Here is a 25,688-nt window from a genome sequence, read left to right as displayed (position 1 = left end):
TCATTATTTCTTTGTTAACTTTTTTAACAACCACAGTCAGTAAACATACAACGGGTACAAATTTAAGACTAATTACAATACTAATTTCGAATTCCAGTAGCACTTATAACATTAGTACAGTAGCAGTAATTATGATATAAGAAATATGTTCACGGGCAATTACGTTTTAAAAAACTGAAAGTATTAAATTATTTTAAATCCTTCCAGACAATTTGAAATAGTTTTTCATAATTTAGTTTCGGTTTTAATCTTGATTTTTGAATAATTTGTTAGCAATTTGAATATTTGAAAATTTGAGTGATTTGTACGACAAGAAACATAGAGTTGCAATTTCGTTCCGACTGTTTTGGTTTTTTATTGAATATTTATATTAAATATCCTAATTCTATTCCATAATATGATTAATAAATGAAAAATAAAAGGAATAAAAAAGTGTAGTGTTGGTTTGTGCGAAAAGTTCTCAATGACCAATTAGGAGCCTTTTCGTAATAAAACTAAAAGGAAGGTGCCTATATGTAAAAAGAATCGAAAAAAATTTAAACCCCTCCTGTTCGCCTGCATTCGACGTTACCTCTGTGGTTCCCCCACGGCCCACCTATCTCGCCGTCTTCCTTTTCCAATTCCTCATCCCATCGCCGTCTTCTACTCCCCTCCTGGCTCATTCCGCCATGGCGAAGAGCTTGCAGTCGCAGAACCTACCGCCCGATGTGACGCATTTAGTCGAACAGCTTGAGCGCCACTGCCTCGCCCCCGACGGCTCCTTCCTTTCCAAATCGTCCTACTCTGAACTCACTCAAGTATAATTCCAAAATCCCGATCTCTCTCGCTCTCGCTCTCTCTCTCACTCTCTGTAAATACTCGTCTCATACATTAAATGGCAGGCGAGGGAGGAGATGACCCGAGAGAGGGAGCGGTACTTGGAAGCTATGGTGGGTGGTTTAACAATAGCAGAGGTGGATCTACGGTTAGGGTTTCTTTCTATCTACTTTTCTTTTTCCTCTTTGTAGGCGGTTTATTGTGAAGCGATCGCGATGGTGGAAGAGTATCACCAGGAGATTTCCGCGGCTAATCTTGGAGGCGGAGTTAAAGATCTCCAGGGAATTTATCCGCATCTGGGGCTGAATTGCTCCTCCCAGGTTTGATCTCACCCTTTAATTGAATATTTTAGTGCATCTCCTTGAGGAAAACCTAAAATGCCGTTGCAATTAGGCTATAGATCTTGTCCAATTGACGGAATTCTGCAAGTTCTTCCAACTCAGTTGTCTATAATGATGGTATCAAGAGTAAGCATTTGGTCGATCCTTCCTTCTTTTTTTCAGGTTTACGAGTCACTTGAACACCGTTTAGCTGTTGCAGAGGCTGCTCAAAGATTGAGGCTCCCTCTTCTTTCGAAAGATGGAGAGATCCATGAAGAGGAGATAGAAAAGTTGAGCACAGTATCAAGGAGCTCTTTTGATAGTACGACTGCTAGCATGACACCCAGTTCAAGCTCAAATTCAACAAGTTTCACTAGCAACTATACAAGCAGCACTGTCAGCATGCCAAGTGTTGCTGCTCCACCTGGTGCATCTGATACGGCTGAACCTGGGGTTGGTGGAGTACCAAATCGTTTTCTCGGAATAACACCAGCTTATCTGTATCAAGTCCAGCAAGAGCAGCCCGCCATGGCTGTGGTAAGTGTAGTGCCTGAACATAAGATTTGTAGGTTGTTAGAAACAAGTCACACAACCATATGGATTTACTTTAGCATTATCTGTTTCCTAATAAGATTTAGTAATTACTGCAGTACACGCTTGTTCTATACCTCCTAAGCATCTTGCACTATGCATTTTGTACTTTCTACTAAGATTTAATATTTTAATTATTATTCTTTGCAAAATTGATTTAAATCTCTTGAGCACATTTCCAGTATGCCATTCTGTCATTGTAGGACATGACAGAGTACCAAAGATGCCTTGTTAGAGAGATCGAGGCCCGCTTAGAAGCAAAACGCGATACATTAGCTACCGTCTTTTCAGTGGATGATATCGGTCAGTTATATATTGAAGCATGTCAGGTAGATTAACTCATATATTACATAATTTTACTCATATGATCTGTTATAAATGTACAGCAGACTCATCTTCCATTAATCAGATTTCAAGTACTCGGCTTCCAGAAAGGTGAAAAGACTTGCTGTGTTATCATATATCTTTTGTGTATTATTCCCCTTTTCTGTTGCACGCAATCTTGTTAATGCACTTCTTGCTTTTCAGTGGTATATTTTTTTATGGATCTGCTTATTTGCAAATTTTCATCATTTTTCCTCCCAACTGACAAGTCTCGTATTTCTAGTGTATATTCATTTCTGTGGAATCATATAGTGTTCTAGGCATGAAATACCTGAATAGAAGGATAAAATATGTGTAATTAGATTAACTGAATACTTGATGTGAAAGGTGTGGGTTTAGCAACTAGCATAATGCCATAACCTTGATGTACTCCATTTTGGAAGCTCTAGGAACTGATGTTAAAGTATATGACCTTCTATTCCTCATTCCATTTAGGGGCAACTGGAGCACTGTTGGCCCTTACTAATGTTGAGTTTTTCCTCATTAGTAAGTATATAAAGCAGGGTCTTGTTGCTTTGCCTTTTGGCAGATGCTGATTGTAACATTGATTGGAATGTCTGATATGCTTCTTCAAAGGGAATACTTTTGGGCCTGTGTTCTAGCCTTCGAGGTTCCAATGAGAGTTCAGGTTTAAGTTTCTTGAATCATATATTCATATCTATACAAACTACAAAGGTAGTAAGCAGAGTCTAAAGCTACTAAGCTAGCTGCTTATTCCAAGAACGTGAGCTTACACATGGAAATAAAGAATATTGCTCTTGCCAAGATTTCTGAAAAAATGGACAAGCAAGACTTTGGAATGGACAGAGCTAGGTTAAAACTTAAACCACATTAGGGAGTAGGTCATCTCTCTATTTTGGTTTTGTCTGTGATTTTCTGCTTTATTATTGAATCTTCAACATCTCTATTTCCTTTTTTTATGTAAATATCAATATATTTTTCAGTGAAGAATCTATTATGGGATGGGATATTTTTTATGAATGTTCTGAGTATAGAATTATGATTGTAAATGTTTATACATTGAATTATTGTTTTTCTGTAGAAATCTTAATTGGGACCTTAATTATGCAATATGCTTGTCATTGCTATCAGCTTCTTGTATTGAAGTACTTTTCACTTGATCCTACTTGTTTGTGTCTATTTGAGATAAGAATCTCATTTTTTATTTTTGTTATTCAAGTGCTTTTAGTGGAATGTATGCTTTGATTCATAGAGTATAAACCTGATCTTTTTTATCTTTCTTACCATCTTGATGAGTGAACTAATTGTACCAGTGACTCTGGGAAGTTCTGATGATTAACTACTTTAATTGCTGTCTTGCCATTATGTTTTGTTATTCATAAGATGAACTTTAAACATGCCGCACTTTACATCTCTTATTAATAATTCTTGTACTACTCAAGCTAAGTACCTACTACCCTGACATTTAGAGTTAGTGCAGAGATGGATCTATTGGTTTCTTCAGCAGTTTCACTTTATGTTGTCATCTTCTGTCAGGGTAAAGTTAATCATTGAGGAGATTGAGAAGGAAGAGGCTCTTTTACTTGATGATCTCTCTTCAATGGATAGGAAATTTTCCGAACATTTCAATGTAGGTTTCATAATTCTTGTCTCTCTTTGTCATTCTCTTTGCTGCTTCTCAGTCCATGTCCTCAGTTTAGTTTAAAGTAAAAGCAACCCTCATAGTTGGCAATTCCATTTTCTGACTTGTATAACTTTCTAAAACCTTTTGTTATGATATGAAGGTTCTAGAGCAAATACTCGCCGTGCTTATTAAGTTTGTTAAAGATCTGAAGCTGCAACATCAGCATCAATATGTAAGCCTTCTGGGTTGTTTATTTGTGAAATTGTTACTTGTAACAATAATTTCCATTATCTATCAAACTATTTGAGTGTCTAATACTGGTGATTTGGAAAGCAATAGGTTCCTTATACTATATATTATATTTCATTGGAACAGGATGAATTGAAGAAGACCTGGCTTTGCAAAAGGTGTCAAACAATGAGTGCCAAGTTGAGGTTTGTGTTTAAAGCTTTTACCATGAAAGTCATAGTTGAAAGTTGCAAGACTAGGAGTTATCTAGTTTGGCAAATCTTAGTGATAGTTACTTATAGGTGTCTCGTATTTTTATACATGTGTAAAGTATTGAGTGCAATCATGAAGATTAATGATGCATCAATGCCTCTTGCCTAATTCATTAAACACAATACCTGAGCTCTTTTTATCTCTCACATATTTTAATCTAGCAATTTGTCTAACTATTTAAATCTGCTTGGCACTTCCTGTCCTTTGCTTCTCCGTCATAATTGCGTTCTTTTTTAATTTTGTTTGCAGTGTTCTAGAGAATCTTCTCCTGCGTGATACCTACACTAAGGACTCTGTACCAGCCCTGCACAGGATTCGGTATTATAGACTACTTTATATGGTAAACAACATGCCTTTTGAGATGAATCACATGTTACCACCTACTGCAGGAAGTATCTTCTAGAAGCGACAGAAGAGGCATCCATAGCTTACAACAAAGCGGTATGTTTGTTATACATTGTAATTTGTTTGTGTTGTGGATATGCAAAGACTTTTAGAGTGAGGAGTTGCAATGTACCTTGTATCAAGGTCATTAATATTTTCTCCTTTTATAGAAAAAGACATATAGTGCTTTCAATGATCAGGTTCTAGTCACATGGGTTGCATGGTCCATCTTGGAACATACAAGGAGATGCACGAGGCATATAGCAATACCTTTACTGGGGGTCTCAAATGCTTCTCTTGGCATAAGTCAGAAAATACACCCTTCCTTGTGACCCGGTTGGTGGGTGGCAAGCTATACATTACACCGATTTGAGGATGATTATAAAATGGCATGGAGTTATTTACAGAGGATATATTCTCATGATAACTTATTCTAGTCAAACTCTGTCTATGCATTAATGCTCTCAAACTAGATAAGTGGAGCTTGTATTAGTTTCTAAATGGATCATCATTGTTCACTGTGAAAATAAGTTGACTGCTGGCAACCTCAGTATAGTAAGGGTGTCCACAATGGTGGCAATTTCATTGGTGGCCTTTCTGTAGTCCAACATAATATTTGTGAAGTGCAATTACTGAGTATTGTCAAAATCTATAATGCTTTGTAAACCCCTATGATGAATCTGAACTTCTTGTTTGTGGACCGACCTACTGCCGGAAGCCTGTTTTTTTCGGAAGGGGAGAGGAGGCACAAAGTGCTGTTGCCCCTGAGAGTTCAGCCTTTGTTTTCATGGCTGGGTTCTTGCTAAGAATTGATGAATGTAACTGCAGTGCAGAGAATAGGATAGATGTCAGGAGCTTGGCAGTGAACTCAGGGTAAATTGTAGATTTGATGATGGGGACCATGACGAAAGTCTAAGGGCTGTGGGTGTATCCCAAGAAAGGCAGTTAGACTATTGGAGGTAAAGATGAATAATAAATGATTACTTGGGGGAAAAACAAATGACTGATGAGTTGATTCACCTTGTGTTGAATCGACCTGAAAATTCTTAGTTTTATTATTTTTAGGCATATTGATGTTACTATCACTTTTTGTACATGTTAATGCCACCTTTACATTTCTTAATCTTTAAATTTGATCATTATTTACATTTATGCTTCCAGCTCAGTGTCACTGTATTTGATGTGTGATCTTATGTCAGATTACACGTCTACGTGAATATCAAGGTGTCGATCCACATTTTGATTCAATTGCAAGGCAGTATCATGACATTGTTAAGGCAAGTTATTCTCTTTAAATTGACTGTTGATCTGCATATGATAGTGGTCTCTTATTCTAAAATTTAAACCACAGAAACTGGAGGGCATGCAATGGACAATTCACCAGGTCGAAATGGACTTGAAACGGTCGCTTGATCACCCAATCTCCTAGGTCTATTAGTGTAAGATCCTCAGCATTCTTCATCTTCTTTTGTCAGCCACATGTTTTCTGACCTTGAAATATGTACAAACTATGAACGAAGCCAATGAACAGAAGTTGGCTATCCTTTTCTGAACAAATGATGAATATATTGTTGCCCTCTAGGTGTTCTAGGTGTAGATTATGGAGAACAACAATTAGTTAGAAGATATATCTATTGCTTTTCATGGGGGTTTCTTCAGTCTTTCAGGTTTTTTGCAAAGATCAAGTAGAACATTCTGAAGCCTTAGCAGAGTCATGTTATAGAAGATGTTGGATGTTAAATGATTTAAAATGGGCTCCAGTGGATGTAGCTGGGAACCTAACTACATGGGAAGGCAAGCTTCAAGAAACTCTGGGTGTCTTCTGACTCATTTCATAGTGTTCATGGAATGTAATTTCCTCCCTAATATTATTCCAGTCTTTATGCTGGTTGCCTTGTGTATTAATCACTACTGTCCATCAAATTTGACCACGTTAATTGCAGAACCGGCATTGGTTTAGAATGAGGAGGCTCTGATATTTCAGGTTTAGTTATACATGCTTTTGGTTGCTACCTAAGGATGCATGTACTACCCCCTCTGAACCAGGTTAAACCACGAATGGAGGATGCAGATAGTCCTCCTGGAGGCGTCCTGATATGCAAATCTGTTTAGCTTTCGCCAGGTATTTCAGGTTTTGATTGGGTTACAATGGGCCCTATCTTTTATGATCCACATCCAGTTAGTCTGATTCTATCTTATCCATATTGGATTGAATTTAAAATAGTGAGCGACCCACTTCTTGTTGTGAATTAACATGAAATAAATATGCGGATCTTTGATAATGCAAATGTATACATCCCAGCTTGGGCTCCCTCCAATGGTCTGGAAGCTAATGTGGGTGGCCTAGATACCAATCTTCCAATAAATTCCCCTTGACATTTCGATAAAATAAAATAAAAGAACGAGGACAATCGCTTGATGTATTTAACCGGTTTAGCGAAAGGTAATCAATGGATTGGCTCTGCACAACAGTAACGCATGCTGAACACATGCATTAAAGAATGTAAATCAAATATACATTTTAACTTACTTAGTAATAGACATCTTACAATGTTGCAAACTTGCAAATTAACTCTCGCATAATATTCCAACTTACAGTATAGCAGTGGGCACTAAAAGAATCAAATTGATGTGGTGACTACAGGTGTATAGTCATTTCTAGGCTATTTAATACAAGAGTAGGAGCTAGTAACTGCAGTTTTTACTCTTATCTCACATCAGACCTATGTGTTTCTTGACATCAACTCACTTGCCAAAAAATAATTGACTTCAAACATGGCCCTAGTTCCTCCCACAGGAGAAGGCATCGATGAGAAATTGGCCAAAAAATTGTGATGATCATGGTCGAGCTGCTGTTCTGTGATGAAATGATGAATCTCCAAACCTGATGGGCATAACATCTCTCAGCATCTCGGTGGAATTGTACAGATTATACCTCCTTCAAGTAGTAGGGACCATACATAGCATCCCAGTGTTTTTCTCCAGAGGATACATGGTGGCACCTTTTACGTATTTTTTATGTCTGAAAGCAGGCTCTCTGAGGCCAGAATTATCTGGGGTCTTCCTCCGATCAAACTTCTTTATGACTGAACAACCACTAAGTGGGCCTTCCATTCCAGCTCCTACCTTCCTAGGATAAGAAAGAGAGAAAGTGTGGGATTTACCGTATCTGATAAAAGAAATACATGCACTTAGTTATTCACCAGAAAAAAAAAATGGGCATGATGTAGAGAAAAGAAGAAAGGCATGCGTCTGGGGTCTGGCCAACTAAATAGAATGAAAAAAGAAGTTGGGGTAAGAAAAGAAAGAGAGGTTAGCAAATTACTGTCATGTTTTATAAATGCACATTACTGCCACGTTCAATAAACAAAACTGAGTGTGGCATCCAACAAAACAATCTTTGGGCTAAGTGCCCATTCAAAACTTAGTCCATACTAGTAAAATTTTCTTATAATGAAAGAGAACTTATGCTTGTTTCAAGGTAATATACCAAAATAAAAACTTTTACCTATTTTTATTAGGCTAGATTAGAAACTTTACTTAAAACCTTTGATGAAGGTTTTATCATATTTGCAATGCACATTAGATTTATAAAATTCTCATACCAAAAAATGAATCCTAATTTTGACCGATCCTAAGACGGATCGACCAATTTTGTCACGACCCAAATTCACAATCATAACCTATCATGTACCCAAATAAGACTTGAAATATATGAAGTTTTAGCAATAGCTATTCAAGTCCATAATATAAAATATCTAAAAACAAATAATAACTTTAAATCAAAACTCTCAAGGAAATAAAGATATTATATACAACTATAGATCGAAGTTTTGGTTCAGGTTCGGCTTGGTTAAAAAATGAAACATTTCGTTTAGTTTCGTTGTATCGGTTTCAGATTTCTTTGGATAACTAGTCTCTTCTTTATCTTATTTTTAAGGCATCATAAAAAATCTAATAGCATTTAAGTTATGAGGTTGATATTGAGTTAGGTGCAAGTTGGATTCAAGTCAAATCCAACTTTGAATTTAAAATTTAAAAGCATGACGAGTATGTAGTACTGATGCATTCTATTTGATTATGCTGCACATATATTCGTATTTACTTATTGGCGCACATTTTATTGCACTACTTTTAAACTATAACAGTGGATATTTGTTGGGATTTATGTTCACCATCGTTTGGTAGAATTATTTTCAGATTAGTAGATTATCCTCGGGCCCGTGGAGGATCTAGCAAAGATTGACTTTGAGTCTTCTAATTCTTATTCTTATTTTATTCATGTAAAATAAGCTAAAATAGTTTATAGCTCCTGCGTAGATTGTCTTATTTTATTATGGATATATATATTTTGGGCTTGTTGTGGCCTTAGTTTTATGAGCTTCTTGTTTATATTATTTGTGAAAATATGAACTATTCGCTTGTATATTATATCGAAACATTGATTAGCAGATCACGTGGTAATCACGTGAGTTCTACCCACGCAAGGGGCACGTGTTACAGTCACGATATTTCATCCGCCTATGGTCAAACCGAAAATGACGTATGACCCTAACCATGACAATAGCATTCGCGGGCGCACCACACGGCTTGACATTCTAAAGTTCTAAGGAGGTAACCCGTTAGATTGGATTTTTCGAGCTGAGCAATTTTTTAAATACTAGAGCCCAACGGAAGACGTCTAAGGTGTTGTTGGTGAATTTCTATTAAGAAGGGGCAGCGCTACATTGGTACCGATCGATGAATGCCCACCAGCTGTTCAAGTTGTGGATCGAGTTCATTGAGGGACTATCACGCTACACTTCCAAATTAGCAAACATCCGTGGCCGCATACCAAGAGGAGTTCAAGCGTGTGAGTAGTCGATGCCGACCTCTTTGGCCGCAGCAACTATTGATCAATACACTTATCTTGTATCTTGAGTGAAACCTTCGAGAACGCCACTCGGATGGAGCAGAAGCACACGGCCTTGAAGAGTGCTTTGAGGACTTCATGACTGGCCAGGACAACAGGTCACCCTCATTTACTGGGTGTGGTCAATAGCTCGATAGCTGCTCCAAGGGCTACTCCCTCCTTTGGAACGAGGGCAGCACCTAGACCAGTCGCTGGTCCTGGAGGAGAAAGGGCACGACCCGTTAGTCCGCACTCTCACACCTGCGCAAGTGAAAGAGCGAGGATCTAAAGGCCATTATGATCACTGCCTTTGTACTAGCATTGTTAAATTTCACACAGCATTTCGTAGTTTAGTGTGACGCCTCCGGGGTGGGGATCGACACCGTCCTTATGCAAAAAGGGAGGCCTATAGTTTATCTCAACAAGGCCTTGTCCGGAAGGTCACAGTTGTTGTCCACTTATATGTAGGAGATGCTCGTCATTTTGCATGCGGTGACCAAATGGCGGTCCTATCTAATTGGATGATGGTTCTTGATTCGAACAAATCAACGAAGCCTTCCTTATTTCATGAGTCAACGTATACATACTTTGGCACATCAGAGATGGATCACCAAACTATCGTATATGATTACAAGTTGTAGTACAAGAAAGAAGTAGAGAACAAGGTGGCGGATGCACTATCTCGGCAGCCCGCACCAGCGGAGTTGGCGGCCATATCGATGCCGAATTTTCTATTTCTCAAGGACCTCCAGAGAGCATGTACGATTGACCTTGAGATGTCAACGCAGGAGCTGGTGGACGACCTAACCCTAACAAGCCACCCCATCAAGAGCCGCGACAAACTACTATTGGATAGAGGACGCATCTAGAAGCTCGCGGATGATGAATTATGCACTCGACTCATGGACCACTTCCATTCCACTCCAGAGGACGGGCATGAGGGCACATTGAAGACCTACAAACGACTATGGCAAAGTTGTACGTGGTTCAGGATGAAGGCAGTGCAGTATGTGAGGGTGTGCAAGGTGAGCCGGCAGGCAAAGGCTGACTCCCTCAAGCTGACAAGATTGCTATAGTCTTTACTGATTCTAGAGCAGATTTGGGAGGACATCTCCATAGATTTCATTGAGGGGCTACAAGTAGCACGAAGATACTCTGTCATACTTGTTGTAACACCCCAAACTTAAAAAAAAAAAATTCCTCTGACTGACGCACGCGCCGAGCATGTGCATCAGTCTCTGCCACTCTGCCCCCCCCGTCCTCTCTTCTCCTTCTTCTTCCCTTTCCCTTGCCGTGCACGCCACCTTCCCCACCTCCTCTATCTCCTTCTTCCCCTCACCGGAGCCATCCCACCCCCCTCATCTTCTCCTCCACCTCACCTCTCTCCCTCTCTTGCAGGTTGTCGACGTCGGAGCCGATGAAGTGCCGGAGCCGACGGAGCTCCAGAACCGACGAAGCCGAGCGCTCGGATCGTGGTAAGCCTCAACCCCTGTTAAATTCGGTAGTTAGTTCCCTCTCGTGCTCAACCTCGGCAGCCGACGGCCCCGCGTCCGGCCGCCAGTCCGAGGGCTTCGGTGGACGGAGAGAAACCCCCCTCCCTAGGACGGCTTCGGGCCCTTGGTGAAGGGAGGGAGGATGGACTCCCCATGGCTGCCGGCCATGGAGTGCGGTCGTCGCCGTCGGGTCCACCTCTTCCCCCTTTTTCCACTTTTTCCCTTTCACTTACCCGTCGGTCTCGTAGCCGTGCAGCTGGCCTCGTGCTGCGCCGCCGGCCATGTGGACCTCCCCTCCCCTCCCTCTGTCTCCTTCCCTTGGAAGGGAAGGGCGTGCGAGGGTGGGGGTGGTTTAACCCCCACTCACGCCCCTGCTGGCCGCAGCCCACAAGACTTGTGGGCTGCGGTCCAGCATCAGCCCATGAGCCCATCAGGCCTATGGGCTGCGGTTCAGACCGCAGCCCATGTACCCAGCCTAGACATTTGGGGTCATTTAGACCCTATAACCCCGTTTACCTATTTCCATCTGATTTAATTAGCCTAACCACTCGTAACGACAATTTAGTATCATGTGAATTTTAGGATAACATAGGATTCGCCCTAGGAGATCTTGACTCATGTATTTGCTAAACATAAATGCTCTAATAAGATAGTTAATTCTATTAGTTTGCTAATCTTACGTATGGCTTACTTGCATGAATTAATAGGATTGACACCGCATGATGAGGATTTTGAGATTCCGGAGGAGCCGACTAGCTGACGAGATTTAGCATACTGTGGAGACCCCCCAGGCGAGTAGAGTTTATACAAGTCTAGAATAATATAATTACAGTCATTATATCTGTCATGACACTATAGGAAATGCCAGTATTAATACATGCATTTAGTGTACAATGTTATATCTTTACATATGCAGTTATTGATAATTTGCTCATTATTGATAATAAGCATTAGTGTGATGATGCTCTACATGTATCCTGTATAATATACCCTTGCATATATATCTGTTGTGAATATAGAATGTAATGATCATTATGACTATGACATGTTTTATACACTCATAGACACTGCACCACTTCCACCTATCATTAGTAGTCGGGTTCTGACTAGGTAGTACCCTTACTCACTCAGCTCAGGGTTAAGGGTAGAGTGTATCTTATGTGACTATACTATAAAGCAGCCTACACCTGAGGTCGGGAGCCTGTGTGGCATTCAGGTAGTTATACTGCATAGTCAGAACTAGATTATGATGATAGAATGTGAGGCGGGGATATAACTCTAGCGATACCCGATGACGCAGGGTTAGGGCGTCTGTTGATGAGCCGAGACTCCCGATTCTCCCACCGAGGGCGGTGATGATTTAGAGAGAGTGAGATATGGGCTTACGACCGGAGTTCTTAGTCTGATGGCTACAGACAACCGATCACATGTAGTGTCGCCATACACGTGTAGGTAGCATTACCGCTAGATGTGTATATATTCCCCCTCGATGTATGAGATGATAGTTGATTATGTGATGGATGATTGTTTCTTGAGAGTATTTACCATGTGTGGTGAATAGCTCGGTGAGCGATGATAAGTATGATTAATGCTTTGGTAGGCATGAGATGACTAGACTGCTATTTTATTGCTATGCATAACATGTAAACACTATGATTGAGATGTGTACGAATAAGAGATTGTATCAAGCTTTATATCTGTGTGGACTTATCGTGATACGTTTAAAAACTAGTATGTTCCAGGATAATGACTAGTAATCTTTATCAATTACATTGATTTAGTAACTCATGGTAAGTCATTTCAACAAGCATATTGTTATTGTTAGCAAATATAGGCATACATTGGATATTTCTGGTGGCCGAGATTGAAGAAGAGCATTGTAGAATTTGTAGCTCGATGCTTGATTTGTCAGCAGGTCAAAATTGAACATCAGAGGCCGACCGGGACACTCAGGCCATTACCCATTCATGAGTGGAAGTGGGAACATATCACTATTGACTTTGTGATGGGTTTGCCGAAGATCTTGAAAAAAAAGGACTCTATATGGGTGATTGTGGATCGATTGACCAAGTCAGCTCACTTCCTCCCAGTTAGTACCACTGATTTTATAGATCATCCACTTTATTCTAGGATGAGATCTTTGCTCGCCATGGGGCACCAGTTTCTATAACTTCTGACCGTGACCTCAGGTTCGCCTCTAGACTGTGGCATCATTTTGCTAAGTCACTGGGTACCAAATTACAATTCAGCACTGCCTATCATCCTCAGACTGACGGTCAGTCAGAGCGGACGATCCAAACATTGGAGGACATGCTACGTGCCTCAGTTGCAGACTTCGGACTCAGTTGGGACCGACGCCTTCCCCTAATTGAGTTCGTCTATAATAATAGTCATCACTCCAGTATTGGGATGCCCCCCCTATGAAGCTTTATATGGACGTAAATGTCAGACACCTGTCAGTTGGGATGAAGTGGGGGAGCGGAAGATAGAGAGCTCAGAGTTTATCAGGAGACCGTGGACAAAGTGCGGAAGGTATGGGAACACTTGCAGGTTGCCCAAAGTCGACAGAAGAGCTATGCTGACCGTCGACGTCGAGATCTAGAGTTTCTGGTCGGGGACAAGGTCTTCCTCAAGGTCTCGCCGTGGAAAAGGGTATTTCGATTTGGGAGGAAGGGCAAGCTGAGCCCTCGATATATATGCCCTTATGAGATCTTGGCACGGATAGGACCGGTTGCTTACCGGGTGGATTTGCCATTAGAGCTATCTCAAATTCATAATGTGTTCCATGTGTCGGTGTTGAGAAAGTACCTGTATGACCCGTCACATGTTTTGAGGGAAGAACCTATCCAACTGAGGAAGGACTTAACCTATGAGGAGCAACCGGTACATCATTGATAGATGTGTGAAGACGCTCCGAAGAAGAGTCATACCTTTGGTCAAGGTCCTTTGGCGGCACCATGGAGTAGAGGAAGCTACATGGGAGCCTAAGGAAGAGATTCAGTCTACCTACCCTCATTTATTTATCAACTCAGGTGCGTAATTTCGAGGGCGAAATTTCTTGTTGTTGATGATAGTTGTAACACCCCAAATTTAAAAAAAAAACAAAAATTTCCTCTAACTGACGAGCGCGTGCGTCAGCCCCTGCCACTCTGCCCCCCGTCCTCTCTTCTTCTTCTTCCCTTTCCCTTGCCGTGCACACCACCTTCCCCACCTCCTCTATCTCCTTCCCCTCACCGCAGCCATCCCATCCCCCTCATCTTCTCCTCCAGCTCACCTCTCTCCTCTCGCGGGTTGCCGACGCAGGAGCTGACGAAGTGCCGGAGCCGACGGAGCTCCAGAACCGACGAAGTCAAGCGCGCGGATCCTCAACCCCCGTTAAATTCGGTAGTTAATTCCCTCCCGTGCTCAACCTCGACGGCCGACGGCCCCGCGTTCGGCCGCCAGTCCGAGGGCTCCGGTGGACGGAGAGAAACCCCCATCCCTAGGATGGCTTCAGGCCCTTGGTGAAGGGAGGGAGGATGGACTCCCCATGGCCGTCGACCATGGAGCGCGGTCGTCGCCGTCGAGTCCACCTCTTCCCTCTTTTTCCCATTCACTTACCCGCCGGCCTCGTCGTTGCGCCGCCGGCCATATGGACCTCCTCTCCCCTCCCTCTGTCTCCTTCCCTTGGAAGGGAAGGGTGTGCGAGGATAGGGGTTAAACCACCCCCACCCCTGGGCTGTAGTCTAAGCCGCAGCCCACGAGACTTGTGGGCTGCGGTCTAGCCGCAGCCCATGAGCCCATCAGGCCTGTGCGCTGCGGTTCAAACCGCAGCCCATGTAGCCCGTGGGCTGCAGTTTGGACTGCAGCCCACAAGCTGTTTCCCCCCTTACCTGCTGAGTTGGGCTTGGGCCCAACCCAATACCCCCCAGCCTAGCCATTTGGGGCCATTTTGACCCTATAGCCGCGTTTACTTATTTCCACCTTATTTAATTAGTCTAACCCCCTGTAACGACAATTTAGTATCATGTGAATTTTAGGATAACATAGGACTCGTCCTAGGAGACCTTGACTCATGCATTTGCCAAACATAAATAATCTAATAAGACAGTTAATTCTATTAGTTCGCTAATTTTACGTATGGCTTACTTGCGTGAATTAATAGGATTGACACCGCGTGAGGAGGATTTTGGGATTCCGGAGGAGCCGGCTAGCATACTGTGGAGACCCCCCAGGCGAGTAGAGTTTATACAAGTCTAGAATAATATAGTTACAGTCATTATACTTGTCATGACACTATAGGAAATGTCGGTATTAATACATGCATTTAGTGTACAATGTTATATCTTTACATATGCAATTATTGATAATTTGCTCATCATGACATTATGAGAATGTTAATGTAGCATAAACATTAGTGTGATGATGCTCTACATGTATCATGTATTGTATACCCTTGCATATATGTATATCTGTTGTGAATATAGAATGTAACGATCATGATGACTATGACATGCTTTATACACTCATAGACACTGCACCACTTCCATCTATCATTAGTAGTCGGATTCTGACTAAGCAGTACCCTTACTCACTCAGCCCAGGATTAAGGGTAGAGTGTATTTTATATGACTATACTATTAGCGGCCTACACCTGAGGTCGGGAGCCTGTGTGGCATTCAGGTAGTTATACTGCATAGTCAGGACTAGATTATGATAATAGAAGAACATGATTGTGAGGTGGGGATATGACTCTAGCAATACCCGACGACGCAGGGTTGGGCATCTGTTGATGAGCCGAGGGCTTCCGATTCTCCAGCTAAGGGCTGTGATGATTTAGAGAGAGTGAGATATGGGCTTACGATCGGGGTCCTTAGTCTGATGGCCACAGACAACCGGTCACATGTAGTGTCGCCATACACGTGTAGGTGGCATTACCGCTAGATGTGTATATATCCCTCTCGATGTATGAGATGATGGATGGTTATGTGATGGATGATTGTTTCTTGAGAGTATTTACCACGTGTAGTGAATAGCTCGGTGAGTGATGATAAGTATGATTAATGCTTTGGTAGATATGAGATGACTAAACTGTTATTTTATTGCTATGCATAACATGTAAACACTATGATTGAGATGTGTATGAATAAGAGATTGTATTAAGCTTTATATCTGTGTGGACTTATTTTGATACGTTAGGAACTAGCATGTTCCAGAATAGTGACTGATAATCTTTATCGATTGCATTGATTTAGTAACTCATGTTAAGCCATCTCAACAAACATATTGTTATTGCTAGCAAATATAGACATACAATGTATATACACATGCGAGTTCATTATTTTAGATGGTATAGATCCTACTCGCTGGGTTGTAAGCTCACCACCTCGTGGTGGTATTATTTCAGAGCTAGGGCACGCAGGTGCAGGTAGCGAGGAGTAGCTGCCTTTCTTTTTCAGTATTTCTATTAGTTGTATTAAGCCCCTGCGAGAGCGTTATGATTGATGATGTATTTTGGACTTTAGCATTGTATTTTGGATGTGTATTTGGAAGGCTTGTTGTGGCCTGTGGAACTTGTCTCCGGACTCTTATGGTTGAGTTTAATTATGGTGAATTTGTGATGTTGTGTGCCTTGTGAAATCCTTATACTGACAGGTCATATGATGCACCGCGTGGGGGGATTTACCCACGCGGTTTATACGTGTATTTAAAGGTTTGGGTGTTTCACCTAAGCTAGATCCAAAAATTTCTTGCGATGACTAGTCTCTCCCCATAGTTAGTGAAAAAAACATAATGCACTTATTATATAGTGACACCTCTTGGTGGCCCAACAAAACGAACTACGAGGAAAAATGTGAGTGTCATCTCAAGATGACTTCTAATTGATGTGAATCCACCGACACATATCCAAATAAGAAATATGACATTTATTTGACCCTAACAGAATCAAAGGTATGTTTTTCTTTTTTCTTTTTCCATTTCTCTTCTCTTTCACTCCCTCCTTACTGTTGCAAAACAACTATGAAGAGAGAGAGAGAGAGAGAGATCTTTATCATATTTTCGCAGTAAGAATTTATAAGCATAGAACTAGATCTAGCTCGAAATTTATAATGATTTTGAGTGAATTTTTTTGAGGCTTCATATGTGTAATTTTTATTTTCTTTTTTATCACTTCTAAACTTTCAGAATTTTTCTGCATTTTTAAATATTTTTTAGAATTTTATGTAATTAAAAAAATAGTCTAATATCATATGGGCTGATACGCTAATAACGATAAGGCTAATATATATCATTTTTCGGATGGCCACCTTGATCCCAATCCTAATACTTGGAACTTTAGTACCAAGTGAAAAAGAGAAGTGAGAAAATATGTTCTCTCTCATCCTGGGATGTGATTTCCATAAATCTTAAGAAGCATTCATTGCCTATGAATGTGTTAAAAAAATTTCAAAATTTCAACATAAAGTGTTGCCCAACTCTTATTATTAAAGTCATGAGCTTCAACAAATATAGTTTGTGTCAACCAACGTTTAGGTGATGTGTTTGCCCTCCTAAGGAAAACCTGGAGCTTTTCAAGGTTTCAAACCCAGATTAAGGGTCAAACCATAATCTGTTCTGAGGATTTACTAAAACAGCTCTTCCTGTGCTTGAAGTCTTTGCATAGCTTATTATAGAAGGTGTTAGTACCTCAGCATTTTCTCAGATGCAAATCGAGCAGCAGTCAATGTACTCCGACTTGGTAACCAGTCCACTACCCGGCTGGGATCTGCTCTCATGGGAGAGTGGATTTTGATAAGCTGTATAAAACAAAGTTATTAGAAGGTACCAGAAGCTTTTTCTACCAATGAATTTTGTATAGCAATATAGCATATAATATATATATATATATATATATGATGTGTTTGTGTGTGTGTGAGAGAGAGAGAGAGAGGCAGGTTAGGACTTACTCCCAAACATTCCATCATCTGATAGTATGCCCTGCCGTGTAGTGGAGTGTGCCCTTGCCTTGACTCTGAAAAGTACCTTGTCCTGGATAGAAAACAAAATCTATAGCTTAAGTAAAATAAATTATTTGTCATGTATGTACTCAATATGATGATAGGACATTTACTATTCACTTACCATTCTTTGTAACCTGGATCAACTGTAAAACCATACATATCAACCGTGTTGCAAATGGAGAGAGCAAATTCAAGAGCCTTAAGCCCCGTTCCTTTGGCAGAAGAACCAAAGGATGTGCCCAGCATGAGATATACTGGATTTCGTATTGGAACTTCCTAAAGAGAGAGAAAAAAAAAAACTACGCAGATTGGTAAGCGGAGTAGCAAAAGTACTTGCAAAACATAAAACAAAACTTACAGAACCTCTCATATATTAATTTTATGGGGACAAACTTTGGAGATATAACTAAAACAAGTAAACCAAATGACAGGAAATGCCTCTTTGGTTTAAACTAAAGTAATTTACATCTGCATCAATGAAAATGTGACACTCCAAGATGCAGTAGGTGATATTGCACATCTAAAAGCAAAATGATGCTCTTGACATCAGTAAAGGTATCAAATAAATAATCTGGTTGAACTATCAAATACAATTGTTCAATTTTTTAATTTATGAATGTTTAAATAGTACATACAGTATCATTAATGAAATATGCATAGTCCTTATCAGTCATTCATACACTAGATGGTACTATCAAAGATAATGTGTAAATTCTACCATCATAATCAACTATATTGTTGATGCCTTGATCAACTCAAGTAAGATATAGGCCAGTCACATGCATTATACTTTTTGTACAGACTCATAATATTTACTAAGATTATAATAATCACTTTTATCGATGGATATGAAAATGAATTGTCTATTTAACTCATCTTGCTAGCCTTTCAACCTTGGGCAGAGCAAGCAAGGTAAACATGGATAAATGATAAAAAAAAGGGATGGATATTATCATATCAAGCAGACAAAATCTAATAAGAGGATGAGATGATCACCTTAATCATTTTATTCATGATGTCATGGATAGTGGTTTTAATGATCAGCACCTCCCTTCCAGTTTCTGTATAATGCAAATACTTAGTAATTTTATAGCAGTGAAATAGACATCAAGGAAAGAAACAACTTCAGATCTTGTACCATCTAATTCTGCAACTTTATCCAGTGCCTTTGCAGATCCTCTATTAAGCAGGCGAAATGTACTTTTTCTACCAACAAATTTAGTGTAATTCTGCAATATAATAAAAGGAAACGTTATGTGTTTAAGGATAAATTATGATAGAAGCCAAGCATAAATAGTCTCATTATACCTGGATAGGTGCACCATTTTCTCTGACAACAACATCATAACCATCTATCTCTTCTCCAAAATTTGTTTTCAGAAGGTCTCCAGAGTTACCGATAACTGCACATCGACCAAACTGCCGAGGCACATAGGGTGGTACTTCAGGAAGTACAAGAGAAAGTTTTTCCATGCACTCTGTTCTGTTCTGGCATTGATTTCTGAAGAAAGATGTAAAATATTATCAATAATGGAGTTTCTATACAATAGTTAAACTACCTAGAAATAGTATGGTGACCAAGTCATACTCACAGAAGTATTCCTTTATTGATTCTACGCCATGCATATTCCTCCCAGCCATTTGGCAAAGCATCAATATACTCCTTTGTGAGTATGGTTGTACTATTGCGTACCTATAATATAAAACATCTAGTGATTATCTCAAGACTTGAATGGACTGAAAGAAATGAAATAAATCACAAAATAATTGAACTACATAATATCAGCTCATGCTACAATTATATGCACATTCATAAGATGAATGCTAAACTTAACAAGATAATACATTTTAATTTTACCAAAATGCCTAAAAATGTTATTGAAACAGTCAGGCAAAACAATAGAATTGAGGGATGTATCATAGTAAAGATATATTCATATATTAATCTGAAAGTTTGAATAAGAAGAATAAGTTAACAATCAAACAGTAATTTCATAAAAACCACTAAAACATGAGAAAAATTAAATCTAGCATGCTTACCTGCTCCCATGTGGCAACTGCTTCACAGATATCGAAATCAAAGGCTAAACCTTCAAGTTCTCCAGTTTTTGGATCCTTCTGTAAAGATTATGTAATTGTGAAATAATGTCAGATACAGAGATATTTTAGCACAGTCCTGCAATGGTGTCCAACATGACAGATGCTCCTGGAAAGAACCAGCAGAGTAGCACATTCCAGGTGCAAATTTTCTGTTCCACTAAATGATTTCTAAACTTCTTAACATTATGAGGTATCACGCCAAAATTTATTAAGCCAAAGTTTCATCTTCTGAATGGAAAAAAAAATGAATGAAGTTAAGAAGTCAGCATGAGAATAAAAGTTAAAGAGGCTCATAATGCATCTTTAATGAGGGTGTCACTTGGTGAAGGCTTGCTCCTCACATCCAAGAGATCATGGATTCAAGTCTTGGAAATAACCTCCTAAAAAATGAGAAGACTACGAACAACTCTCTTCCCTAGATCCAGCATGGATGGGAGTCTCGTGAGCATCCTTTATAATGCATCCAAAGTTTCAATTAACCATCAATTAGTAAGAAAAGAATTGTGTAAATAATTGAAAATCGGATCATAAATAAGATTTGTCGTGCATGATATATAGTGCAAACTCAGAGTAAAAGTGCACTAATAAAATGATACCATAGTCAAACATCAGTGAGATCCATTCAATGAAAGAGAGGTGACTCACCCACTTAGGTACTGTATCACTTGGGTATTGAATTGTAACTTGGCAATAATCTTTGCCACCCACGGCTTGTAAGCCTAGCCCATTTGCATTCTGCACTTAAACAACACGAGGTTTATGTGAACCAAACTGCATTTAAGCACTAAATATAGAGTCGGAGAAAACTAGAGAACTCATCAAGCATTAACTACATAATCCAATTAAATATTATGCCTAATTATACAAAAATGCAGTAGAATCTATAATGCAAACATTTGCGCCGATCATTTCGCATTTTTTTTCGAAGGAAGACTAACCACGCACTTCTTGACGCCGTTCTGGAGCGCCATCAAGGCACTCATGTCCTCCTCGGAAACCCTATATCCATCATCTTAGGAGAAAAGCACAGAAATCTAAGGATCAAGAACGAAACACGAATCTAGAGCAGATCAAATGGAGGAGAGATAGGAATCGGATCAGCGAGGGCTCACAGGAATTGGAAAGACCGGTAATGTAGATGATGATGGCGGCGAGGCCCGAGGCGAGAGCGGCCACCAACCCAAGTTGCAAAACCCTCATCGGAGATATGGAAATGGCTAGAATTCGAGGAAGAAGAGCGGAGTTCGGAGGAGATCTGGCTTCATGTGGAGTGTGAACGGCGTGCCCGACTAATAGCTAGGGAAATTCACAAATAGCACCTGGAAATTTTTATTTATTATCATTTACACCTTATTGGCATCTTCTGTTTTTATAACTTCAAAAAATACTCGAGTTAAAGTTTAACAAATATTCTTCGGGTCGGGCTCAATAATAATTAATAAGGATTCAATTCAAAGTTGGATTCTTCATTGACATTACTCAACTTACTCATAGCCCACCTCTATTATTTACAAATTAATTTAACAACAACAATTAATGTTAGAATTATTAATAGAATGAGGTCTAATTGGTTACGGATTCTGAGTGTAACCGAGGATAGAATTATTCTAGGATAATATTTTTTTTTTAAGAAGTAGGAATCGTTATGGTGTCCCAATTAAAAAAGTGTTGGTGGAATTTGAATCTGAGAATATCCATACAACAAAGAATTAATTTAATGACAAAGTAGCTATAGATTAGTGCAAAGTGATGGAACTTCTAAATGAAATAAAATCTTCAATATATTGAATGAATGATCATCATCTCTGAATTATTGAACACTCGTCATTATCATGGTACATAATCAAGCACACAAACAGCACTCTGTGTCCAGCTTCTCCCACAGTTGCTGCATGTTGTTAAGCAACTTATATTGCTCTGTAAACACACACATCAGTCTCTATCACATAGCTTATGTTTCACACTCTCAACATTAGAGTTAGATTACATGTTATTATCAGTAAACACAACGATAATCTCTATCTGAGTCAAATTTTGAATCAGCAATCCAATGTCGCAGTCTCCAATAAAAAGAGGGCTGGTTCTGATTTCGCAGCGCAGCCATACTTAAACATACTATACTTTCTGTGAACCCCTGTGAGCTTACCTTGTCCTGCCTTCTGATGGAATTCAACCATCATCTTGGAGCATTCTCTGCAAGCAGAAACAAAAGCAAACAAATCTAAAACATGAGGATATGCAACTAACTTTAGTACTAATAAGAAGAGTGAATGAGAGAGAGATTTACAGGAGTTGTTCCTCTGTGTATCTACTGTGTAGCTCACTAGCTTTACTCCAGTGCTTGAACCCTTCAATTGTACAATGAGCAGTATAAATCGCCGCAGCAGCTAAGAGCGAAGGGCGGAATTTAAGCGTTTGGTGTTCGACAAGGCAGAGCTCGATGATGTAAAAAGATAGGAGCTCCATCTGAATCAATGCAAAGGGAACGAGTTCTTAAGATGGTCAGTACAAATAATTATCTCCTGGATATTATCATCTCATGGAACAAAGTTTCACCTTCTTGTCTGCTTGAGCTGCCTTAAGGAACCTTCTCATGAAGGCATAAGGAGTCGGCATCGACATGTTAAACTGCAATGTGTTGAGTATCAACCTCTCCTGCTTTCATTAATTGACATGAGTCACTTGCACATGAAATCAAGCATAGTGTCATCCAATCAATGCAAGGATTTATACCATTTCAAGAAGTTCTTCTCTCGTGTAGGCACGATCGGATATCAGGATTAGATCCTCGACTACTGGAACAGAAACTTCCTCGTATTTGCATGCGAGAAGCATGGCTGTGATTCCAACCAGCTGAAGCTTCTTCCTTACTACTGTCTGGCGAGCTAAGAATCTGTCTATGATATTGACCATGAGGAATAAAGTTTCATCCATAAGTTCAAATTTGTAGTGCACCTATCAAGGAAAGAAGTAAAATGAATTAAGAATTTCTGAAATCTGGAAGGCATATTTGAAGTCATGAATTGTGTAAAGAAATCGATGATGGAAAGAAAGAGGTTGCCACCTCTACAAGCCAGTCAATAAGAATAGCTCGCATCTTCTCGTTGATGTCAAACTGGTTGGACATGTAATTAGGACATACACAAGACAAGTCCTGCAAAATGGATGGGAGAAATATCAATCACCATTAGGTTCAACAATTGCTTTTTAGTTTAAATGTTGATTACCAAGTAGTCTCTCTTGTTACCTCAGTTTGTCTATAGAAGTTATAAATGTCGTCCACATAATCAACAACTGCCAGTGGATTATTGGAATCAGAGCTGTCAATATCTGGAACTCTCTCCTCTAGATCTTCCATTTCGATCTCTTTCAACTCGCAGTTCACCTAAACAGTTAATAAATGAGTGATAAATCTACTCAAAATACTAAATCTAAAAGCTAACCAGACTAAGAACAGTAAGTGATTACCATTTCTTCCATCTCCGCAACCATTGGCAATGGCAACTCATTAGCTAACTGGCAATCATCCATATCAATGGAAGTAGAAGTACGGAAATCATTTATACTCGGGGTCGATGTTAATGCTTTCTTCTGTCTCTCATTGTCAATGGTTTCTTCTCTTGTACTAGAATCCTGTACAAGTTCACGTACTTAAAAAAGTGTACAGATGCAAGCCATATAACTTCCATATATATTCTCAATGAAGGTTACCTGATGATAAGGTTTTGATTGGTTTGCCAAAGTAGCAGCAAATTTCCTACAAAAGTGATCCATGGATAAACTTCAGGAAAGTATCAATCAAAAGATTAGATCCAAAGTATAAGGAAAGATTTTGGACCCCACCTTGTCATTGGCCGGTGTCCTAGAAATCCACCTTGGTCCTTATCGGCCATGCCAGTCTTACTGAAGAAAAGAGAAGGGGAAAGAGAGAAAGAAGCATGAGCTATTTATTATCTTTATGTTACGCTGCAATCAGATTTACTGAGAAATGGTTAAGATGCAGTACTCTGATAACCCCCTCTTCCTCACTGCACAAGGATAGGGAGGAACTCCCACGAAGTTCTTGATGTCTCTCAGTGCTCTACGGTTGCTTGTTGCTGCTTGTGCAACAAACTTGACACCTTCCATAGGGACACCTTCTTGAATTGTCATCAAGTCCCAACCAAAAGAAAGAGCAATTACAAGTTTGTCGGCTTCTCGACGTTAATAAAGACTAAATCTTGTAGACATCCTTAACAAGAAGATCTAATGATACCTCGTGCGCTTGCCGATCTAGGCATGCCTACCCTGTTCTCATCAGCCCTATCCATTCTCGTAATCTGCAGCAAGAAAGTTACGCAATTCAAGAACTCAAAAGCACCAAATCTTGTAAATCCAGGTCATAAAATCGATCGAAAACCTTTCCGGTGAAATACCCAGATCACAGAAAGAATATAACCTTCAAAATCCTCAGTTTCTAATGCAGAGGATCCTAGATCTTGAATCGCTACCTGATGCAGAGGGAAAGAGAGCTAGAGCAGAAATCCATCCATCCAACTCTCTCTCTCTCTCTCTTTCTCTTCTATCTCTCGCTCTCTTTTAGAGAGTTAGAGCTGGGTTCAGAGAGAGGGGGGAAGGAGGAGTGAGGAGGGGGATTTTAAAAAAACTAAAAGGGAAGGAGAAATTCTCGGATAGATGTCTGAGAAGGGCTTGATTTAAAAGCAACGGCTAGTGCGTACTAGCCGTTAGATGTAAGCAGGAAAGGGGCAGGGGTTGATGCCCGTATTGTCTTTTGAACAGCTATCTCGGCATGTGCTGTGCTTTCAAAATTCTCGGTGGCTTCGTCTTAGTTTCAAAGCCAAAACGGGTTGTAACTTATTAACTTCACAATGGTTGCTCAGTTTTTTAAATGCTTGCCTGGATAAGTCGCCGCCCAAGCCAACGTGGTCTTATTCTACTCTACTCTATTCTATACTCTTCTGGGTGGAAGATTTTCTGCAGTACTAATTGCAGGAGTTTGTACATTCATTGGCTGCCAATATGTTGAACCGCTGGATGGTTTTGGGACCAATGAAGGGGCTGCCGCCGAGTATTTTGAATGCAGTAAATTCCTGCAATCTGGGATTATAGAGAATCTGATCTCGTAATAATGTTATAGGTTTATAGGCGGACCAGGGTAGCTGCTCCCCACTGAGCTTTGTGATCTCCTCCGTTTTTACAATTCTAATGTCACCTCATAGGCTCATACACAAGTGTTACAATTTAAGATGTACAAAGCCTTTTGTTTCCTAGTATTTCTTTTTTTCAAAATACTCTCTCCCCACTGAGTTTTATAACTTAAAGTTAATAATAAATAAATAAATTTTAAGTCTATTAGGTGTAGTATATCAATTGTTTATGTTTTTATTTCAAAGTTATTTTTTTAGCCCTTGTTTATTTCAAAAATAATTTTTTTTTATTATAGAATACAATTCCTTCTTCCAGAATAATAATAATTTTATTATAGAATACAAATATTATTAATCAAAATTATATATTTTACTACACACTAACCTAATTACTAATTTATCCTTGATATTTATCTTATCAACCTATTTTATATCAAATTAAAAATATTTATAATAATTTTATAAAAAAATAAAACATTCTTTTCTTATCTTATTT

At 39.6% G+C, this 25,688-nt stretch overlaps 3 protein-coding genes across 7 annotated transcripts; 1 reads left to right on the top strand and 2 right to left on the bottom strand.

The window, feature by feature from the left end:
- The first annotated feature begins 555 nt into the window (after positions 1–555).
- On the top strand, positions 556–6,543 carry LOC140776914 (AUGMIN subunit 4). 3 transcript variants are annotated; one of them, XM_073120754.1, is made up of 14 exons: positions 556–797; positions 882–929; positions 1,008–1,136; positions 1,320–1,673; positions 1,931–2,030; positions 2,117–2,162; positions 3,609–3,702; positions 3,857–3,928; positions 4,072–4,130; positions 4,447–4,515; positions 4,587–4,638; positions 5,781–5,858; positions 5,933–6,020; positions 6,241–6,543. In XM_073120754.1, the coding sequence occupies exons 1-13, from the start codon at positions 669–671 to the stop codon at positions 6,008–6,010; spliced, it is 1,308 nt and encodes a 435-aa protein (XP_072976855.1). In that variant the 5' UTR covers positions 556–668; the 3' UTR covers positions 6,011–6,020; positions 6,241–6,543. The 3 variants fall into 3 exon arrangements, with proteins under 3 accessions (XP_072976855.1, XP_072976854.1, XP_072976853.1); XM_073120753.1 differs by having other exon boundaries at positions 2,114–2,162; positions 6,249–6,543; XM_073120752.1 differs by having other exon boundaries at positions 2,114–2,162.
- A 542-nt stretch (positions 6,544–7,085) lies between these two features.
- LOC140779941 (sialyltransferase-like protein 4) lies at positions 7,086–21,325 on the bottom strand. Of its 2 annotated transcripts, none has more exons than XM_073125285.1 (12): positions 21,158–21,324; positions 20,984–21,057; positions 20,691–20,780; positions 19,986–20,063; positions 19,538–19,638; positions 19,254–19,446; positions 19,084–19,174; positions 18,942–19,006; positions 18,067–18,221; positions 17,892–17,973; positions 17,632–17,741; positions 7,086–7,711 (listed from the first exon to the last, which is right to left on the bottom strand). In XM_073125285.1, exons 1-12 carry the CDS (start codon positions 21,243–21,245, stop codon positions 7,522–7,524), a joined length of 1,317 nt encoding a protein of 438 aa, XP_072981386.1. In that variant the 5' UTR covers positions 21,246–21,324; the 3' UTR covers positions 7,086–7,521. The 2 variants fall into 2 exon arrangements, with proteins under 2 accessions (XP_072981386.1, XP_072981387.1); XM_073125286.1 differs by having other exon boundaries at positions 7,569–7,707; positions 21,158–21,325.
- Positions 21,326–21,827: 502 nt separating this feature from the next.
- LOC140778766 (cyclin-B2-2-like) lies at positions 21,828–24,707 on the bottom strand. 2 transcript variants are annotated; one of them, XM_073123627.1, is made up of 12 exons: positions 24,484–24,707; positions 24,301–24,364; positions 24,052–24,184; positions 23,889–23,948; positions 23,757–23,802; positions 23,514–23,678; positions 23,293–23,430; positions 23,110–23,199; positions 22,779–23,000; positions 22,602–22,700; positions 22,333–22,511; positions 21,828–22,238 (listed from the first exon to the last, which is right to left on the bottom strand). In XM_073123627.1, exons 2-12 carry the CDS (start codon positions 24,353–24,355, stop codon positions 22,085–22,087), a joined length of 1,341 nt encoding a protein of 446 aa, XP_072979728.1. In that variant the 5' UTR covers positions 24,356–24,364; positions 24,484–24,707; the 3' UTR covers positions 21,828–22,084. The 2 variants fall into 2 exon arrangements, with proteins under 2 accessions (XP_072979728.1, XP_072979729.1); XM_073123628.1 differs by having other exon boundaries at positions 21,829–22,238; positions 24,052–24,181.
- Positions 24,708–25,688: the final 981 nt, after the last annotated feature.

This window comes from Typha angustifolia, chromosome 15 (assembly GCF_048772165.1).
Source record: "Typha angustifolia cultivar Huaian chromosome 15, ASM4877216v1, whole genome shotgun sequence".
In the NCBI taxonomy this organism is placed as follows: Eukaryota; Viridiplantae; Streptophyta; class Magnoliopsida; order Poales; family Typhaceae; genus Typha; species Typha angustifolia.
Note: the sequence above shows the minus strand (reverse complement) of the source record. Positions and strands in the feature narration are given on the sequence as shown.